The sequence below is a fragment of the Acanthopagrus latus genome, chromosome 5 (assembly GCF_904848185.1).
Source record: "Acanthopagrus latus isolate v.2019 chromosome 5, fAcaLat1.1, whole genome shotgun sequence".
In the NCBI taxonomy this organism is placed as follows: Eukaryota; Metazoa; Chordata; class Actinopteri; order Spariformes; family Sparidae; genus Acanthopagrus; species Acanthopagrus latus.
In genome coordinates this window covers 4,586,047-4,607,214 of record NC_051043.1, presented here as the reverse complement: position 1 = coordinate 4,607,214, position 21,168 = coordinate 4,586,047, and the positions used below count along the sequence as shown (strand labels likewise).

Sequence of the window (21,168 nt, the reverse complement as noted above, 5' to 3'; positions counted from 1 at the left end):
TTAATCTTTTGTGGAAATTAAATCTGCAGTGCTCCCATTGCGCGGCGGCTCTCTGGCACAGAGGAGACGGATTGTGAGCTCGCTCGGCGGAGACGGCGTGATATTTTTCATCGAAGAATCAAAATGCAGGAGACCGAGGGGTTAGTGTCAGACCATGTATGTAAACTAAAATGAGCGCTAAAAATAGCAAAGGCTTCTGAAGCGATGGAGACTGAGTTGGGGGAAAATCCCCCCGCTGTCAGCTCACATTCAGGGGGGAGAAATCTACAGAAGATTCACGAGCAGGCTGTGTCCTCCGTCTCCTCTGCAGCTCCCAGCGGGAGGGTGTTGCTACGTGTCTGCTCTCTGTTCTCCTGCAGCCCAGCTGTGGATCAACCCTTGTTGACTTTTTAGAGATCACATGGCATTCTCACTGAGGCCGGCTCTGCCTCTGCAGGACTCTGCAGTGGTCAGCACGGGCCTCCTCCTCCCTCTCCTCTTTGCCTTTACCCCCCGCAATTCTAAAAAAAAAAAAAAAAAAGAAGAAGGCAGGGCCGGCCGGTGTTTGAACACATCAAGAGTTTTCACAAATACAACATTTCATTTTTCTCTCACAAAAAAGTCAAATGTTGCGATCACTTCTTCTTAGCGAGCTGACAAGTGATTGACAACTGCATCTTTTTTTTTTTCTTCATTTTTTGAATTGCTCACTGTCTACATTTACTTTGTTCTTCATGACTAGTGAATCAGATCTGTCTCTACCCAGAACTCTTGCGTCTGTATACACAAAAAGATCTTCAACAAGTCAAGGCCTCCAGCCGGGGGATTTTATTTTCACACGAACAGGAAACAACATTTGCCAAATAAACACAACCTGAATGGGATATGTCCTTGGCACTCAGGCTTGCAGGAAGTATAGATAAAGTGTTGAATAATGAAGATGTGGGAACCTGGTTAGAGTTTATATGTAGTGATTAAGCTCGTGTGCAGTGTTGAAGGATCTGTATTTTGCTGTATGGTTTACCAGAACATTTTCCTGAAAGGCTTGGAAGCAAAAGATAAGATCATGCATGTCAGCGTGAGTCGAAATTTAAGCTCTTAAAGGGATAGTTCGCCCAAATGAGAAAATTCCGTTATTAGATATTCACCCCCCTGCTGATGGAAAGTTGGGTAATGTTTTGTAGTCCACAAAACATTTCTGGAGTTTCACAGTGAAGAGGCGTTGCGGCTTTTCCCTGAACAACTGAAGTAGCTGGGGACTTGTTTTAAAATGTAACGTAAAAACCTCTTCCAGAAAGTACATATTGGCTCCGTTAAGGTCATTTGGCACATTCAAAAGACTCCATAAGCACTGAGAGCCCACACTGATTTGAAAAGATGTAATTTACACCCTTTTTAAAGTTGAAATCTCCACTGCAGCTGCTTAGCTAAAAGTCTTACCAAGCATCTCGTCTGAAGGGGGTGCATAATGTCTTTTTTAATCACTTTGGGATCTCTGGGATTCAGGAGACTTGGATTACGCCAGATCAGCTGTATGAAATCATTTTGTGCTTTTTCTCAGCAGTTTTTTAACAGCATTGGGGTAAGCAGATAATGTATGATTAATCATTTTTGGGTGAACTGTTCCTTTTAGGTGCATCGCAGCTACCTACTATGACAAAACGAGAGTGGAAAGAAACTGAAATTATATGATGGGGAGTGTATTATTTACACAATATTATCATGTTATCAAAGCTGCTGTAAGCATTGTGGTCATTTTAGCAAACTTCCTCTCATTTTTCCAGGCAGCAGACCCCTCCCTCCTCCCTAAGTCACTACACTGGCACAAGTCCTGTCTTTTGTCGAGGCTGCTCTCTTTGACTCTTTCTTTTCTTCAAGCATTTGTCATCACTTGGCCTGTTTGGTAGTATAAGCCATTACTGGGAGTAGAATTGGTAGCTTTCCCTGTTCCACCATAGCAGGTATAAGTACCAGAGCAGGAGGATCCTGCCCTCTTTGTGTCTCCCTAGTAGACAGGACAGCCTCTTTAAGACGTTGTCTGTTGTGATTGGATGAAGTGGGCAGGGATACCAAAAGATTTCCTTTTGCTTTACTGCATGAGGAGAGATGGGTGTCTGATCGAACACCCTGTAACAGTGATTACTGTTGGAATACAGAGCTTTATAACACATATTTTATCAGTAACACTTACAGGAGCTTTCAACACAATATCAATATTTAATCTTTAAATATGATCCTTATAGTCAATACCAGCAAAAACCTGAAGGAGGAACATAAATGTTTTGAGGAACAAAACCACCTCTTATGGAATTTTGTCATGCTGAATCTATTTGCTCTTGTTTTAGTTCTGCAATCAGGAGTTCACGCTTAATAGACCTCTGTGATTCCATCTGGTTTTGTCGTTTCAAACAGGAAAGATGGGGTTAAAGGCTATGAGTATCATGCAAATGCCATCTTTTTAATAAAGAAACACCTTCCTGTGATGACGATGACGACACTCTTTGGTTGTGATGATACTAATATGAGGAAAAAAAGGGTGTGTGTTTTGTGAAAGTGCAGACAGTTTGATATACTAACTGTGTTGCATGTTTCCTTTCATCAGCTTTGGGCTGTAGTATTTCACAGAGCATGATTAGCCTAAGTGTGGAATCCACACCGCTGGGGGCTGCGGGGCAAGCTTGAAGCCTGAAGCGCATTCATCAACGTCCCTGGCAGGGTGCACCTTTCACAGCCGCACAACGCTCAGCTTGCAGCCATCTACCCAGCCAAGTTTTAGTCTTTTTCTTTCATTTACACTCTTTTTCAATGGCCTTTGTTGTTTTTTAAGAGATAGCAAAAGCTTTCGTCTTTTTTTTTTTTTTTTTTAAATCAAAGCTTCTACAGTGCTGGACTGTTTGTGTCAGATGCTAATTGTTCATCAAAATAATGTTACCTCGTGTATGTGTAATGTTGAATCACATCCGTCACCGTTCAGATGCTAAAAGACACACACACACACACAATTGGATTTTGGTGTGTTTTGTGGCTCATGGTTTTTACCCCACAGTCGGGCTCGATGACACTGATGCCCCTGCCTTTTCCTCCATCTCCCCTCAGTCCTCTTCCGGCAGGTAAACAGCGACTGAAGCAGACTGGTCCCTCAGTCTGAATTTGTAATCACTCTAAGATCTCAGACATGAAAGACTTGCGTACATCTTCCTAAAAATGCCCTCGGAGGTGCCAAGTTCTGTTTCAAATCATAGGATGTGGAGAAGAGAAGAACATTTCGGGAAGCAATAATAGCTTGTGATCAGCTGCCTCTTAGAAGGAGGGGGAAAGAAGAGTTTTTGCTTGGTAAAGACATTCTCAGTACTTACATGCCTGAATCATAACTTATTATTATGATAGAAGTTAAACTTCACAAGTGAGGGAATGATTAACTTGACTGACAAGGCCCTTTCAAAAGTTCTGGTAGCAGGCCTCAATCTGAATCCATTGAGGCCTTATTACCTACCATTAGGACTAATTTCTTCTGCATCTATAACATTTACTTGATTTACCCATTGTTAAAACTTAACATGCATTACACATGTGATATGTTATCATTCATCAAGTTTCACAAAGTTTAAGTCATGCTTAGCTATTCATTTTACCCCTTCATCAGTGATTTTGATCAATGACAAAAATTTCTTACAGCTCTTGATATTATTGTGCTTCAGACTGAGTTGTGGCCTGTAAAAGCACAACTGGACACTTGTCAGTTTATTTCTGATTTATAAAACACCCACCATATGTCTAGCAGAGCCCTGATTCATTAATGAGTCAGCGAAGGTGCTGCTCTGTCCAACAGCGCAGGTCTGGATGTTTACTGTAGGGGCGTTGCTGCCATCTAGTGGTCATTATTGAGCTCGCAGTATTTGAAAAGAAAATGACACACCAGCACTAGGTCAAACGTATCACTGCGCTTAAAAAAGTAGTTCAGAGGCTTGTCTAGTGAATAATTTCAGCAGCCCTTGGATGACGTCTGTATTAGATTAATTCTAAACAATTACACTTTTAGCACAGGATGATAAATGCCTTGTTTTAACCGAAGTGAAAAACTGATGAAAAAGTGAAATGCAAGCGTATTGATTTTCTAAGTGAACAGGCCTTTAAGTTAGCAAATTTTAGACGTCTTGTCTTTCGCCATCGTGGACTCACCTGTGGTGATAAATGGGCTAATCTCTCAACGTTGAATTGTCAGTTTCAACAAACTTTCCTCAACAGTGAGTATTTTTCTTTTAAACTGATTGACATTTGGAGTCAATTTAATCTCTTTACTCAGATATCAATATTAGTCAGCCAGTAAGGTCAGGGCCACCACAGCTGTTGGCTAATGTTAATTAGCCATTTAATTTGAGTAGCATAATAATTACATTTTAATGTATGAGTTTCATTTCCTACACAAGTAAGAAATAAAGTTAATATCTGGTGGTGATTCTTATTAGCATGCTATCATTAGCTAGCGACAACTTTAGCTAGCTTACTGAGCACGCGGTGTGGGCGCACTTACCACAAACAGCAGGCGCCCTCGTGCTGCCAGAGGAACACATCGGAAGCTCAAGTTTAAGATTATGTACAACTCTCGTTTAACTGTATTTTTGTCATTCTGTTGGCTAAAGTTATCGGTGGGATTAATGACTAGAAAATGTTCATTTTGTAATATTGTTTTAATGCCAGAATAACGTTATGCTTTTGTAAACAGCTCTCCCATTTGAAACTCTCCGAAAATGACTGGTCGTGCCCGAGCAAGATCGAGAGGCCGAGCACGGGGTCAAGAGACGGCGGCGCCTGGAGCGGTATGAGCAGTCTTTTAAAGTGAAACTCTTGCCAAAAAAGCAACCTAGGCGTTATTTGTGAATGTATATGAGTCAAACCTTCGTGTAAACTTTGCTCTCTGTAAAATTTTGGTAGCCTTAATTGTCGGTTAAGAAGATTATCCAGCAAGCAAAGGATGTCATTTAGTCATTACGCTAGATATAACCCCAGTGTTGTGGACTGTCTGTAACACAGTTCTAGCCAATGGGGTCTTGAAATTATTTAGTTTTTGGTACTGCAGCTTGCAGGATGGAAGATGTTTTAGATCCTGAGAAAAGTTGATAGTGAATACAAGGTGATGTCAAGACAAATGATTAACATAATTACAGTGTCCTGGCTACAGCCCCGATATAGATTAATATCACCATGGCAAAAAAGAATAAATGTGTTCATTTGTAGGCTGGAAGAGAGACTATATTGATTAGTTTTAAGTACTTCTCCAAAGTCACTGGAAGGTGATATGTGGTCTACATGAAGACTTGATTCCAATGCATTGAATGTTCCATATAAAGTGCAAGTATGGAACCTGATGGGAACAGTTCTATACCTATATGAAACATAAAATCATTGTGCTTCCTGCTATAAGTTGCATGCAACTTGTGGAGCAAAATGCAGAAGTTAAAGAAATGCATGTGAGGCTGGTATGTGGTTGCATTGGCATAGCAGGTAGAGCAGCCGCGCACCAGTCATGGGCTTTGTGTCCCGACTGTCCGAGTAAATTTATTATTGAAGTAGTGTTGTTGTGTTTTGTTTTGTTTTTGTTTGTTTTTTTTTATGCAGTAAATGCATCTATTATTCTCTACAGTGAGAGAAAAAGAGCATTTTTTTTTATTTCTCACTTGAAAGCCAGTAATCCCTGTGAAAAATAATTGAAAAGTGAATGTTTCAGCAACAGCTTTTAATAAGATGTCTACTTAATCAACAGCCCAAATTTAGTCATGTTCCAGCCTAGACGCCGGTTATTTATGGAAAGCCATTTTGTCTTTTGGACAAAAAATTGCTTGCTTCAATAAGGAAATGCAAGTTGAAGGACACACCACTTCACAGACAGTCTGTTGTGAAATAGTGCCCTAAATAAAAATATTTGAAATGTTGTCTTTATTAATTTTTTTTTTTTTTAAATGCTTTTTAAACATAAGTCACACATCTCCAACTTTTTCTTTCTTGAAGAGCCAGGCTCGAGATCCTGTGCCAGCAGCTCCCCCACCCACAGAGGGAGAGCTTGTTGGTCGAGGGAGGCAGAAAGGTGCTCCGGGACCATTTTCTGCAGAAGGTACCGTCGAACACTTAATATATTTGTTTCTTACTACAAATGATCCTGGCAAATCCCTCTTTTTGAAAGTCAGTGAAAAAGTGATTTGAAATGCATCTTCCAGAGAGGTGACTGCATTATCTTTCAGTTCCAGCAGTGCAGGAAATTCGGGTTTATCAAGCCAGCAAATAGGTATACACTGTACTTGTAGAGTCTGGCGTCACTGTGGTGATCAGTCCTTAAAGTATTGCCCATGCCAGTCATAGACTCTCAGGGCTACAAAGTAGCTAGGATGAACATTAAGCACTTTGGCCGATTAATGAGCGCCATTGGACCTTTTTTACAAACCATTATCAGCTGAAATTGGTTCCAATGGCAGCGGGCATTCATCAATCACACAGGAGTATGTTACCATTTTGCATGGAGGATACACCCAGTACATCATCATTTTAGGGCCACTTCTGCTGAAAATGTCTGCATGTGATTGACACCTGATAACTATGTTCAGTTTAACAGTTCAATAAAGTCAATACCAAAAATGTTACATTGCGACAGTGATACATTTGAAAAAGAGAAACACTTTAAAATATGAATATAGCTAAGTATGTTGTACCATCCAGCTTTCACCACCCAAAAATAATTGCCATTTTGTGCGTGTGTGTGTGTATAATATTATTGCTTGCTTGCTCATAAATACTTCGTTTTTATCAGCTGTTCTGCAGATTTCTGCTGGATTTCAGCAGGTGAAGCTCGGAGAAAGAGGTGGACGCCGCAGGGATTTTCATGATTCGGGGGTTAACACCAGGCAGGCCATGGAGCATGTTAAGGACTCAAAGACTGGTTTGTTATTTGTTACTCAGCAAATATACATTTTGTAATTAGTGCAGTAGATTATAAATTGCTCACTAAAATTATGTGTACTTTTCCAGGAAGTAGTGGTAGTCCCATTCATTTGACTGCAAACTACTTTCGCATCCTGTCACGCCCTCAGTGGGTTCTGTATCAGTACCACGTTGACTACAAACCACCAATGGAGTCTCGTCGCCTGAGATCCGCTCTCCTCTTCCAGCACGAGGAAGCACTTGGCTCAGCGCGGAGCTTTGATGGGGCTCTGCTTTTTCTGCCCCACAGATTGCACAGCAAGGTAGTATCATACAAAATGAACACGCACAACAATTTTTACAAACTGTTGGAAAAAAATTCCAGGCTAATCAGATGATTACGAGTTAACTCTGACCATTCGATTGAGATTGCATCCTTAGAGCCCCATGCTATCAAAGTAAAAATCATTGCTGTACAGGGCGTTCCTATACCTATCACTGTCTACCTATCACTTGTAACTTGAGTTGAAGGTCCAATTGTAACCATTAAACCTTTTTTTTCCTCCTTCCTGATTCCGATACCTTGGCTTTGAGCATCGGCCGATACGGGTACCAATCCCAGTACTAGTCCTTTGTTTAAAAGAAAATACATTTTTATTTAAAAGCTGTATATATTGCTAACCTGATGTGGTATGATTGCTATCACTGTTATATGGTCTAGCTCAGGTTAAACCTTGCAGAGAGTGATTGTTTCACAGTATTTATTATTATTATTATTATTATTATTATTATTATTATTATTATTATTATTATTATTTATTTAGTCAGTCAGACATAACAGAAAATGAACAAAAAATAAAGAAATCTAGAAATTAAAATTCCTTTTAAAATGCAGCCATTTTTCAAATGGAGCAGTCTAAAACAGTAGTGCAACAGAAAATTGAATAACTTAAATCATTCCCTTTTTTTAAAAAAATGTACTGGTGGAACTGGTTTGCTTGCAGCACTGCACTTTGGAGGGCAAATGTTGATACTGTGTCCACCCAGTGTCCAGACTGAGGTACAATGTCAGTAGTAAAGCTGTTTGGGTGATAAAATGATCTCGATCATTTTCATGATAAAAATTTCCTCTGATACATTAATGACATTTTACTGGTGGGATTATCCAGAGTCACATTTGACATGTTTTCAAATGGTGTGTATATATAGACTCGCATGAAAATCAACTTTTTCGCTGCTCTAAAATGGTAGTTGCCAGGGGCAGCACAGCACAACTTCCTTTGTTGGCTTTTAGAGCAGCAAAGAATTGATTTCTTCTGTGTAAAGTGGAGCTACGGAGCTAACTGGGAAGTAGCAGGGTCCTGCTTTTTTTTTTTTTTTAATTTAAGTTATTGGTCATTTTGGTCTCTGTCAGCAGCATTTCTGATACAGATTCGGTATCGGAGCAACTAACCACAAAGTCTGGTTTCGTCCTGATGTTCTCCTTTTGTGTTGCAATGTGTAACCTTGTTTTTAGGAGACTGTACTCCACAGCGAGACAAGGAATGGAGAAAAGGTTCAGATAACAGTCACCCTGACAAATGAGCTGCCACCCACATCTCCAGTCTGCATTCAGTTTTACAACATCATATTCAGAAGGTAAATTTTCCACTTCTCTGGTCTTTTTGAAATAAAATTATGCAAAATAAAATGGCATCATGTAATGCAGCAGTCACATTAAATGAAACATTCTTCAGTAATTGCCTTTGACTCATGTATTTACGGTTATGGTTATTGCTTGTTGAAATAGAAGTAAATCACCACACCAGTTCACCACAGCATTTTAGATCTTTGGAAACTTCCAAACAGCTCAATAATGGTGTCATTTCTTTTCTGCAGGATCTTGAGAATCCTCAACATGCAGCAGATTGGACGCAACTACTACAACCCTGATTATGCATTCAACATTCCACAGCACAAGTATATACGCACAGCATTAGAGTTATTCACACTACCTAAAGGGCACACTTGGTTCACTTTTTATTAAATTGGTCTTAAAAACCAAAGTTGTTCCTCATTATCTGATTGTTTAGCAGCCATCAGCAGTAATGAATAAGTCTCCAAACTTTTAAAAATATTTGTAAATGAGAAATTTTTGATTTTTGCTCTTACCTCCTGCTTTCATAAATCTATACTGTTAAGGAAGTGAAGTATGTGAAACCAGATGGTTTTCTACCCTGTTAGTGGAAAATAAGATGCAAAGGGCTATTCAGGTACAGGTCCACTTTTGCCAGGGTTTTGAGAAGTTTTTATTTTATAAGTTATTCTTGTGTTAAATTGCTAAAAATGATTGGGAGAAACAGTAGCAGAAATTCAGCTTTCCATTTTGCTGATTACGAGTCTTCCATGCTGTTTTATTAGGTATGGAATTAAAATGTGCACCTCTCCCTCCTGTCCTAGGCTGACGATCTGGCCAGGCTACACCACCGCCATCTTGCACTACGAGCATTCCATCATGCTGAGTATTGATGTGAGCCACAGGGTGTTGCGCAGTGAGACAGTCCTCGACTTTATGGGCAGCCTGAGGCAACAGTGTGGAAACCAACGCTTCCCCGAGATCTGCACTAAGGAGCTCATTGGACTGATAGTCCTCACCAAGTAAGATGCACATTTCACACACACGCTCTTAGATTAATATGTAGAGGTAGTAATGTTTCAGAGCAACACCACCTAATTCCGTACAAGTGCAGGACTTACTCTTTTCTTGCGGCCTCTCATTTTGTTTTTGTTTTTAGGTACAACAACAAAACCTACAGGATTGATGATATTGCCTGGGATCACAGTCCCAACAACACATTTAAGAGGGGAGACTCTGACATCTCCTTTAAGAACTATTACAAGTCTGTAGGTGTCACACACTCAACACAAGTTTTGGTCGAAAAGGTACAATAATACAATTTTCTGCCTCAACAGAGGCACACCGACACACATTAATGTTTTGATAGAGCTCTATATTGGCACGTTCAGTTTAAGTATTGGGAGTGGGCAACAAGAAGGAAACTGACTCAAGAACTAAAAAGGCAATTAATCAAATTATTCAAAGTTGGAAGTGAATAATGGAAGACATTTTTAGGTTTAAATATGGAAAGCAAGCTCACTGATGCACTTACATATCCTGTCCTGTCATACTCTCTGTTCTTAGCAATACAACCTGGAAATCACTGATGGGAACCAGGTGCTGCTTGTCAGTCATGTGAAGAGGCTGGGTCCTGCTGGAGCTCCTCCTCCTGGCCCAGCCATGCTCATCCCAGAGCTGTGTTACCTGACAGGTTACTGTCTTATTCTGTCACTCTTCACTCATTTTAATATATTGACATTTTTGGGCATTGATTGCTTTATGCATTGCATCGCTATCAAATATGTATTGAAAGGTAATTTTACTCTAACAGACTTTTGTAATAAAACTTTGCAGTTGTGGAGAAAAGTTTTTAGATTGTTGGCATAAATAAAAAAAACACAGTGTAAGATACTTTTTTTCACATTATTTGATATCCAGTTAAAAGTTCCGCATTGAAATTGTTGCTTGAGTAAAAGTATTTTAAGTATAATCAGTAAAATGTACTTAAAATGTTAAGAGTAAGAGCACTCTATGTGGGAAATGTCCCTTTTGACTGTTGATACTACTACTGATAGTACTATATCGTCCAGTTTCTTATTACTCCAGCATTAAATGTTAAAACAGTATTTTACTGTTTTTAATGTGGCTTTTTTTGTGGAGGACTTTTCATTATAGATTATTCTGCTGATTATGTTGTCCATTACTTGATTTCTGTAAATTTCTGCAAATGGTGAGAAATGTAGTCACAAAAGGTAAATAAGTAGAATCCAAAGTGACACTAATTGTTTTTTTTCTTTATGCAAAACTTCCAAATAATTAAAATATGAATAGGAAATAATCACATTTGTGAAGCTGAAACCATGGAATGATTTTTAAATGAAAAATGGGGAGGGAGTCACACTATGCAGGTTTGAGGTAAAGTCTGAACAGTTGAAACTGAATTGTGTTCGACAGGCTTGACTGACAAGATGCGAGCTGACTTCACCATAATGAAGGACTTGAGCGGCCACACCAAATTGACCCCAGCGCAGAGGGAGGAACGCCTTAACAAATTTGTCATGAACATACAGAAGTAAGTTGATGATCTCATCAGTAAACTGGTGGTGTTGTGGTCACAACTGCTTTTTCTTGCATGTTTGAAAACTGTAATTTCTCTAAATATTTATACTTCTCTTTTAGTCAATCTTGTAGGCGCTTACCAGTTTTTCTTCAAGTTGACCTCATCTCAACAGCTTGTGTAAAAGTCAGCATCTTAAGGCAATATAATCCCAGGCGTTGATTTAAATCCTTAAAATTGCTTCATAGGAATACTGACGCACAGGCGGAATTGGATAAGTGGGGACTCAACTTTGATAAGATGCTCCTCAATCTGAATGGCAGAGTCCTCCCAGCAGAGAAAATTTTCCAGGGATCAAGATCGGTATAATATGCTTGTGGTTACCTAAATTTGCTCTTAGAATTGGAATTTAGAATCATGGTTTTATTCATATTATCTTAATTGAGAGATTAACAAAATGATTTGTCATCTAGTATATGTACGACCCCTGGACAGCTGAGTGGGCAAAAGAGATGCGTGGGATGTCTCTGATCAGTGCTCCACCACTGGATAACTGGATCATCTTTCACACCCGACGCAATGGAAATGAAGCTCAGTCCCTCCTGCAGACCCTGCAAAGAGTCTCATCTCCACTCGGTATCCACATAAAAAGACCCGTCATGTGAGTTCTTGCATAAAATCAAATTATCCTGCTATCAAACGAGGGTGTTGCTCTGCACGTTGATCAGCAAATTTACTCCCCCTGACAAAGGTAGCCATTGATTGTTGATCTGTGGCTGGCTACTCACTTTATGCTGGGCACATTACTCTCAAATTACTGTGCAGTTGTTGTTTTGTGAAATGTTGGCTTGACATGGCTGAGTCACACTGCTGAATCCTGATTGTGCATCTTTACAGTAACAGAGTGATGTATCTCCCCAAAACTGAACCACTAGCTGCGTCTAAAATTCCTTTAAACATACCGTCAACTAAAACATCAGTTTATGTCTAAAACCTTGATATGAAACCTATATTATGTGAATTGCATGCTACCATTACTGTATGCATTCTTTGATTCCTGAATTTATTTTATGTAAGAAGCTCTAAGACTGTTAACTCAATGTTAAAAGATAGTTGGAATTCCTTTAATGTGCTAGTTGAGGTTTGCATCACGGGCACAATAAAACCAAAATATCTGTTTTTATTTACATACATATATATACATACAGTATTTAGTTTGAACAATAACTGAGAATAACTTTAATGAAGGGAGTGTTGTGTTAGACCACAGTTGTTTTAGCTTTGTGTGCCTAATTAACTGGCATATGTCATGGATGTTGAATATTTTTAAGACTTTCTAAACCTTAGTCAATGTATTGTTACCTTACAAGGCAAATTATGGTTATTTTGAATGTACTGCCCAGCTCTGTTCATGTTTATATTAATAACTGAAAGCCCCTCTTTATTCAGGGTGCAGTATGAGGATCAGCAGGAGTCTCTCCTTAGAGCCCTGCAGCAGAATGTTGGACCCCAAATGCAGATGGTGAGCGAATGAACATACACGAAGGAGCAAGTCATCTTCTTAGCTTTTACTGTTTATCACTTACTCAGTGCTGTGACATTACTTGTGAAGTTTAATGTTAACATATTTATGTTTGAGATGGTCAAAGCAGTCATTTGTGTTTGTTAGGTTGTTGTGGTCCTGCCCAACAACAGGAAAGACAAGTACGACAGCATCAAGAAATACCTCTGTGTGGACTGCCCCGTTTCCAGCCAGTGTGTGGTGAGCCGTACTCTGAGCCGGCCTCATACACTCATGACTGTGGCAACCAAGATTGCAATGCAGATGGCTTGCAAGATGGGAGGAGAGCTCTGGACTGTGGAAATCCCTGTAAGTATTGTGTACACAATGTTGGATAGCTTAAATAAAAATCAAGGTGTGTTATGGAGTAGTTGTTAAATAGATTCAGCTGTTGTTTTGGAGCCGATTGAGAATGAAAATTGTACTGTGTAATATCAATTATTTTAATTGGTGGTGTTTAACTTGGTTAAAATTGGCATCGGTGTATCAACAATGTCAGGTTTTGTTTATTGTGCAATATGTAAAACATGTAATGATCTATCCATCTCCTTCTCTACATATTTGCCCCATATCTAACTAAAAACAAAACTGATTCAGACCCTCAAAGCGCCAACTGTTCTTCAAGGGGCAAAGAATTATTTTTCTTCCCTTGTTGTTGGAGACTGAATTATACCATCATGGTTTCTCCATGGGTGTAGGTTAGTGGATGAATTCTGTAACGTCTTGAAATTAAGGGCATATCTGAGGCTGGAGAAGTGGCAAGGCAATATTTTAATTATTGTTCAAAGGTGATGGTTGGGGTAAAACTTAATGCTTAATTAATAACACTATGCTGCTAACTTGTCCCACCTGATTGCTGCAGCTCAAACATCTGATGATTGTCGGCATTGACTGCTATCATGACACGACTGCTGGGAAAAGGTCGATCGGAGCTCTGGTGGCCAGCCTCAACCAGAGCATGAGCAGGTTAGTTTCCACAGCAGATATTTTTTTATATATATATATACACTATATTACCAAAAGTATTCGCTCACCCATTCAAATGATCAGAATCAGGTGTTCTAATCACTTGGCCTGGCCCCAGGTGTATAAATTCAAGCACTCAGGCATGCAGACTGTGAAACAAGACATTTGTGAAAGAATGGGCCGCTCTCAGGAGCTCAGTGAATTCCAGCGTGGAACTGTCATAGGATGCCACTTGTGCAACAAATCCAGTCGTGAAATTTCCTCGCTCCTAAATATTCCACAGTCAACTGTCAGCTCTATTATAACAAAATGGAAGCGTTTGGGAACAACAGCAACTCAGCCACGAAGTGGTAGGCCACGTAAAGTGACGGAGAGGGGTCAGCGGATGCTGAAGCGCATAGTGCAAAGAGGTCGCCGACTTTCTGCACAGTCAATTGCTAGAGAGCTACAAACTTCATGTGACCTTCAGATTAGCCCAAGTACAGTACGCAGAGAGCTTCATGGAATGGGTTTCCATGGCCGAGCAGCTGCAGCCAAGCCACACATCACCAAGTGCAATGCAAGGCGTCGGATGCAATGGTGTAAAGCACGCCGTCACTGGCCTCTAGAGCAGTGGAGACGCGTTCTCTGGAGTGATGAATCACGCTTTTCCATCTGGCAATCTGATGGACGAGTCTGGGTTTGGAGGTTGCCAGGAGAACGGTACATTTCAGATTGCATTGTGCCAACTGTGAAATTTGGTGGAGGAGGAATTATGGTATGGGGTTGTTTTTCAGGAGCTGGGCTTGGCCCCTTAGTTCCAGTGAAAGGAACATTGAATGCTTCAGGATACCAAAACATTTTGGACAATTCCATGCTCCCAACCTTGTGGGAACAGTTTGGAGCGGGCCCCTTCCTCTTCCAACATGACTGTGCACCAGTGCACAAAGCAAGGTCCATAAAGACGTGGATGACAGAGTCTGGTGTGGATGAACTTGACTGGCCTGCACAGAGTCCTGACCTGAACCCGATAGAACACCTTTGGGATGAATTAGAGCGGAGACTGAGAGCCAGGCCTTCTCGACCAACATCAGTGTGTGACCTCACCAATGCGCTTTTGGAAGAATGGTCAAAAATTCCTATAAACACTCTCCTCAACCTTGTGGACAGTCTTCCCAGAAGAGTTGAAGCTGTAATAGCTGCAAAAGGTGGACCGACATCATATTGAATTCTATGAGTTAGGAATGGGATGGCACTTCAGTTCATAGAATGAGTAAAGGCAGGTGAGCGAATACTTTTGGTAATATAGTGTGTGTGTATATATGTATATGTGTGTATATATGTGTGTGTGTGTGTATATATATATATATATATATATATATATATATATATATATATATATATATATATATATATATATATATATATATATATATATATATATATATATATATATATATATATATATATATATATATATATACATAAATACATAAATACATAAATACATAAATAAATAAATAAATATAAAAAATACCCTGGTCTGCAGTGAAATTTAGGTTGTGGTAAAGATGTGCACTCAACTGCTCTACACAATATTTGATGCAGTGTCTTAGTACAACCGTTTGTTATTTTTGTCTGTGATGTCTTTGTCAAGGTGGTTCTCAAAGTGTGTGCTGCAGCACAAAGGCCAGGAAATCATGGATGGATTGAAGATGGCCTTAAGTGGTGAGTTGCTTTCTTTCAATTGACACATTTGTCGTATTTTTAATACACGTTAATTCTTTATGAACAGTCCCAGTATAAATGTCATGATGTTTTCCAGCTGCACTGAGGGACTATCTGAAGTTCAACAACTGTCTGCCTTCACGCATCATTGTGTACCGTGACGGAGTTGGAGATGGGCAGCTGCACAGTGTGGTCAACTACGAGGTCACGCAGATCATGGACTCCATCAAGTCCATGGGTCACGACTACATGTGAGTTTTTCATGTTAAGTTTAAAAAAAAAACAAAGTTTTATCATTAAGTCCCCAAAGTGTTGATGCCATTATCACCTATAATAAACATCTCCATGTCTTGTGATTTGTGAATGACTGAGAACTGACTCTGGTTTGTCTTTTTATATTTGTTGCTTGGTACAATAGCTTACTTTCCACAACAAATCAAATACAGCTGAAATTATACAGTAGATTTTTGTTTTTTGTCCGTCTGCTCATGGTAGGCCCAAGCTGAGTGTGGTGGTGGTGAAGAAACGCATCAGCAGCAGGTTCTTTGCCCGTATCGAAGGCAACACTACCAACCCACCTCCAGGCACTGTCATTGACTCCGATGTCACCCGCCCAGAGTGGTATGTTACTTAGCTGACCCTAAATAGTTTTATGTATGTATTTTGTAGCAGTTGTGTTCAGTTGCTGCAACCCTTGTTTGCCAGGTATGACTTCTACATTGTGAGTCAGGCTGTCCGCGTTGGAAGCGTCTCCCCAACTCACTACAACGTTGTGTATGACACCAGCGGATTGAAGCCTGATCACATGCAGCGACTCACCTACAAGCTGTGCCACATGTACTACAACTGGCAGGTAGGCTGGCTTTAAAGTGCGCAATTATGATTCATCCTGGAAGGATGTACTCACAATTTCTCATACAGAAGATTTGTGAATGAATTTAAATCTAATTAAAGCCGCAAGCAGCGACAAACGGGCTCTCGCTCCATGCACGTCAGGCTACAGCTCATCAGAGGGCGCACTCACTTATTACCTGTTGAAAGATTCCTATCTAAACAGGATACATGTCACCCAAAACATAAGTGACAACTTTGGTTCCTGGGTCCAGTGGGGGGCGCTATGGAAAGCAAAACTCTCGCCAAAATGCAACCTAGGGTCTCTTTGTGATTGTACCCAAGTCAAACTTTAGTTTAAGAGCATAATTACGACGAAAGCTCCACTTTTAAGATTGAACGTGTTATCTTTTTCAGGTCAAAATCATTTTCAATGGGAGTGCTAGGGGCACTGCTATGTTGACATCAAAATCACTAAGAAGGCTCGACACAACATTAAACTTTGCTTGTAGTATCACCAAGGTCGCTACACATGAACTTGAGCATTGAGAAGATTGTTTGAGTACACAAAGTTTACTAAAAAAAAAAAGGATGTGAACAACTCACTTGACCAGTTTTTTCCGTTCGCAGCCATCTTGCCAGTCAAAGTGTCGATCTCTGTATGTGACGTAACAGGGAGGAGAGTAAAGATGGAAAGCTCCTAAAGCTTGCTGCTGGGGTGGTTTGCCCCTTCCAGTTGATTTTGGGGACATGGAAAAAGTTTGTAGCACTGTTCGATTTACAAGGGAGGGGAAATCTTCACCCCTCATCCCTGTTACGTCGCATTCAGCGATAGACAGCTCTTGATTGGCAAGATGGCGGCGAGCGGAAAAACAATTGATAAAGTGAGTTGTTCCAAACCTTGTAGTAAACTGTACACAATGTTCTCAATGCTCAAGTTCATGTGTAGAGACCCTGGTGATACTATGAGCAAAGTTTCATGTTGTGTCAAGCCTTCTTAAGTGTTTTAAAAATGGTGATTTTGATGCCATCATGGTATTGCCCCTTGCACTCCTATTGAAAATGATTTTGACCTGATAATGAAAATACATAATCTATGACTGCTGCTGACTTACTCCCAACAGGGGAGTAAATTATATCGTCATCTTTTTCTTGGCTGCCTGCCATTGTCTTCCCAGTGCTAGCTGGCAGTGTTTTAGAAAAACAATTATATTGTAGATTTATAACTAATATGTAAGGCACTGCAGATTGGTGAATATTTATGTATTGAAAAGATGCTTTTATTTTGTAGGCTGCTGTAGTCTGAATATCGGAAGGACTTTATGAATAACAGGAACTTAAAATGATGAAAAAGTAGCCATGTGTGGTAATATAGATCATGGCAGAAGCCATACACTGGGATGCATCCAAAATTGTTTTGCATTCGAATTGTTGACAGCTGAAGCACAATTGAATTATGGGGCCAGTGAAGATTCAAACCTCAAACCTCGATTCAAACAAAGACTGTCTTTTTACTTGATACTCCATGTTGGTAAAATAAGGATTAATCAAACTGACTTTAATAACCATATTCAGACATAAAACCTCCCTCTGCATGGAACCCTATATACCAATCTGAAATATGTGGGCTTACAAAGAATAACCATTCAAAGCCAACAGCATTTAGCCCTGTGAAGAAGTAATAAAGGTCAAAGTGTTTTTTGAATTGCCATGCTTTAGTTAACTTTCTCCATTTGCTTTAGGGGATCATCCGCGTGCCCGCTCCCTGCCAGTACGCCCACAAGTTGGCTTTCCTCGTGGGTCAGAATATCCACAGGGAGCCCAATGTGCTCCTGGATGACTTGCTCTTCTACCTATAAGGATACAAGATGATCAGTTTGTTTGGCTCTGACTCTGAAGTTTCCTTGTAAAGAACTGGTCGTATGTAAGCCTTTGTTTGAGATGTTCACTCTAGTAAGTACATTTTAAGTTTAGTTTGATGTTAAGAGTTTGTTTGCATTTCTAGCTTCAGATTGAGTCAGATAGCCATGTGTATTAAATTACACAGTTTAAAAGGTTTGTATTGTACTTTTAAGTCTAATGTAAAGAAAAGGCCACCATCCAGAGGTAAAATGTACATATTCTGTATGCTGAAGTAATCAATATGCACCCTGTCTGCTGTTGGAAATTTGAAGTGGATGACGCTCGGAGTGACATGTCACTTGATCCAAGAGTTAATCCAAGCAGAAATATTTCAAGAAGTCCATGTTATGTATTCAGTAAGTACTTGATTGAAAAAGTAAGATGTTGGATTCTGGCTTTTCAGTAAGAAATATCTAGGAAAAGCTTTGTTTTGTTTTTTGGTAATTTGTATTATTCAGGAAGGAACCTAAAATGTTTGTTTACCTTTTTGATACACCAGTGAGCCTCCAGTTTTGTTGCTGTAAAAATGTCTCAGTTTAATACTCATGGGTCAACATCTTTGTCCTGTTATTGGTGTGATGCAAATGGTTCTAATATTTGTTTGTATGGTACGTTCAAGATCTGGTGTTTATGTTGAATAACATGCAAACATTACAAAATATCAAATTTATTTAGATTTTTTTCTTTTTTTTAGAAAATATTGCACATGCACACTCACACAATAATTTGTATTCATCAATATAGGCTGATAATTCTTTTCATAAAGCTAGCACACAACTGCAGACTTTTAAACAATATGGTCTTCAAGACACCATGGGGAAAGCTTGCACTGTTGGATTATAAAGTTAAATGTACAAAAAAGGCAGTTTGAAAATCAAGTATAAACATTTAAAAACAATTTTACAAATGGACAAAGTACAAAAAGAGCAACAGTCACTCAAAATTAATTGAAGCAATGTCTGAAGACATGGTCCATAAATAGGAAAAGATGTACAACAGTTGACCGCAGGTTAACATGGCTGTTGGCCGAGAATTGTACAGAAAGTATTACAGAATGTTTTGCATACATTCTTTTTTGGCAGTTTCAGTTCAACTCGTGCGTAGAAAAAATAAGTTCAATTTGAAAAGACATGAGGATGAAATGGAAAAACAGAATGGTGTGAGGAGATAAACGTGGACTGTTTCATTCCACGCACAATGACGGACATCTGCGCAATCCTTTTGGGCAGCTCTGAAAATACATTGGCTTTCGTTACATCATACATTCACTACTCTACATTAAGGTGTAGATATATATATTGATATACAGTACTTGTATCCTGCACCAACATAGCTCGGGACATACTGAACAGGCATCGATGACAGATTGGCTTGAACAAACAGATTTCAGATCAAATAGATTTTGGGTTTGAAGGGTAGAGGGGCAGTGAAGAGGTAGCCTTGTGTCTCACTGCTAACTACTGCGAAAACAGTCAAACCTTCAGTCTTCTGGTGAAGCCCAAAAGTGTTTCACGTTGTGAATCATGCACTACAATGAAAAGACTTCATTTGCTGATGCTATATCACAGATATTAACTATTTGTGTGTGTGTATATATATATATATATTTTTGTCTGCTAATGTAATATTGTTTCCATAGTAGAGTGGTCGTCATTTTAATTAGATGTGCATCAGCGTGGCATCAAAAACAGTTAAAGTGCCTTCATACGCAGGGAGGTTTTTTGACCTTTTCAGAACTATTTTCTAAAAAGTATTTTTGTAAATGTATTTTTTGGGCTCAACTAAGAATGGTTAACACAATCAGTACAGGAGTCTCAGACGATTATATGTAAGCTCTGGTCCTATGGAAATCACGACAGTCACACAATACCCTGCACATCACAAGACAGGATTAACATCTGCAAACAGATCTTGTTTGATGAAATCACAACATAAATGAATAGTAGGCATGAAACTGCATGCTCTACTGGACAAAGTACTAACCGTTGTGCGATCATAAGGCAAATACATGGAGGTTGGATCTACTAGGCATTTCCATTCAGGCTGATTTTACTGCAGAGACCCTGTCATAGGTACAGTATGTGCTTGTTCTGTAAGTGTCTGACATGGTGGTGGGAATGCTTTGCTCCATCACAGTTGTTGAAATAGGGCATCAGAATAGGAGTGAATTCTGCTGATTTGTCACAGTTTTACTGCACAGCATGTCAGCCACGCCGTATTAAAGTAGCACTGCATGCTCCAGGGTCCATACCGAGCCCATCACATGGCATGCACTCTCAGGGGATCAGGAGGGAATGTGCTGAAGTTAAGCATGCAAACCTCTCATACAGGTTAAATGACTTCGTTGTGATCTTTGTCTTCAGTTTCAAAATAGACTCCAAGGTTTAACTGAGCCCTCGGCGTTCGAATTACATTCTGATTTCTGTACACAGAGACAGCAGTCAGTCAGTCATAATGTGGTGGTGGTGTTCCATCAGACTTGACCAAGTGCAAAATGGAGAATGCCCCGGGCCCTGTCTCTGTCTACAGCAGAACTTAATCAGCGTCAGACTTGGAGGTTAGATGCTCTATACTAAATCAGCAACACCACGAGGTCTCGGGACCAAAATATGAAATGTGTTGTTGAAAATATGTTGATACTGTTAACAAAATACAAATATTCTAGTATACAACAGATGTACAAGAATAATGCATTTGCTAAGCTCACAAATGCCACCTGTCCACTGTGTTATATAGATTTTTTTTTTTCTTTTAACACTACAAGAAAGTGAATAAAACTCTCAAAGTATGTCAAGGTATTATTTTACAGCGCAAGTCTTTGCAATAGTTTCTTCCCTTTGGAGAGCAGTCCCTTATTCTTTTTGGAGGAGTACATGTCCAGTGGGGCCCTGATGGCACTGCCGGGCCCCACGGTGGCCGGGCCTGAGCCAGGGATGTGTGGACGCACTGTGGGAGAGGCTGCTCTTCTGGGCGGACCCGATTTTTCCAACGGAACCTAATGGGAGACCCGTAAGGGACAGTTGAGGGTGTTAAAATGCCAGCCGCCTGTCACACCTCTGTCAATACTCCCCTCCTTCTCCTAAAGTCCTTTCTGTCTCAGCAGGGCCACCGTAGGTCTGAAGTCTACCTTCCTGAATGTTGTCCTGTGAACTCAGGTAT

The 21,168-nt window shown here is 39.8% G+C and overlaps 2 protein-coding genes across 4 annotated transcripts in view; one reads left to right on the top strand and one right to left on the bottom strand.

The window, feature by feature from the left end:
* Window positions 1-3,974: 3,974 nt before the first annotated feature.
* On the top strand, window positions 3,975-18,679 carry piwil1 (piwi-like RNA-mediated gene silencing 1). 2 transcript variants are annotated; one of them, XM_037097605.1, is made up of 21 exons: window positions 3,975-4,223; window positions 4,703-4,796; window positions 5,986-6,088; window positions 6,779-6,907; window positions 6,997-7,211; window positions 8,405-8,526; window positions 8,767-8,847; window positions 9,328-9,525; window positions 9,663-9,771; window positions 10,070-10,196; window positions 10,940-11,057; window positions 11,291-11,405; window positions 11,516-11,703; window positions 12,492-12,564; window positions 12,712-12,912; window positions 13,466-13,569; window positions 15,206-15,276; window positions 15,374-15,527; window positions 15,772-15,897; window positions 15,982-16,129; window positions 17,850-18,679. In XM_037097605.1, the coding sequence occupies exons 2-21, from the start codon at window positions 4,728-4,730 to the stop codon at window positions 17,964-17,966; spliced, it is 2,568 nt and encodes an 855-aa protein (XP_036953500.1). In that variant the 5' UTR covers window positions 3,975-4,223; window positions 4,703-4,727; the 3' UTR covers window positions 17,967-18,679. The 2 variants fall into 2 exon arrangements, with proteins under 2 accessions (XP_036953500.1, XP_036953501.1); XM_037097606.1 differs by lacking the exon at window positions 3,975-4,223 and adding an exon at window positions 4,538-4,573.
* Window positions 18,095-21,168, bottom strand: part of rimbp2 (RIMS binding protein 2) — a 115,760-nt gene continuing 112,686 nt past the window's right edge. For both annotated transcript variants that reach the window (XM_037097602.1, XM_037097603.1), the window contains one exon: window positions 18,095-21,004. In XM_037097602.1, coding sequence (XP_036953497.1) covers window positions 20,813-21,004 — 192 coding nt within the window. In that variant the 3' untranslated portion in view covers window positions 18,095-20,812. The remainder of the gene's footprint in view (window positions 21,005-21,168) is intronic.

Bases quoted from the DNA above. Each gene is read 5' to 3' on its own strand.
- piwil1 (XM_037097605.1), top strand. From the start codon at position 4,728: ATGACTGGTCGTGCCCGAGCAAGATCGAGAGGCCGAGCACGGGGTCAA. The intron at 4,797-5,985 runs GTATGAGCAGTC...TCTTTCTTGAAG, and splicing joins AGACGGCGGCGCCTGGAGCG to AGCCAGGCTCGAGATCCTGT. The intron at 9,772-10,069 runs GTAGGTGTCACA...CTCTGTTCTTAG, and splicing joins TTAAGAACTATTACAAGTCT to CAATACAACCTGGAAATCAC.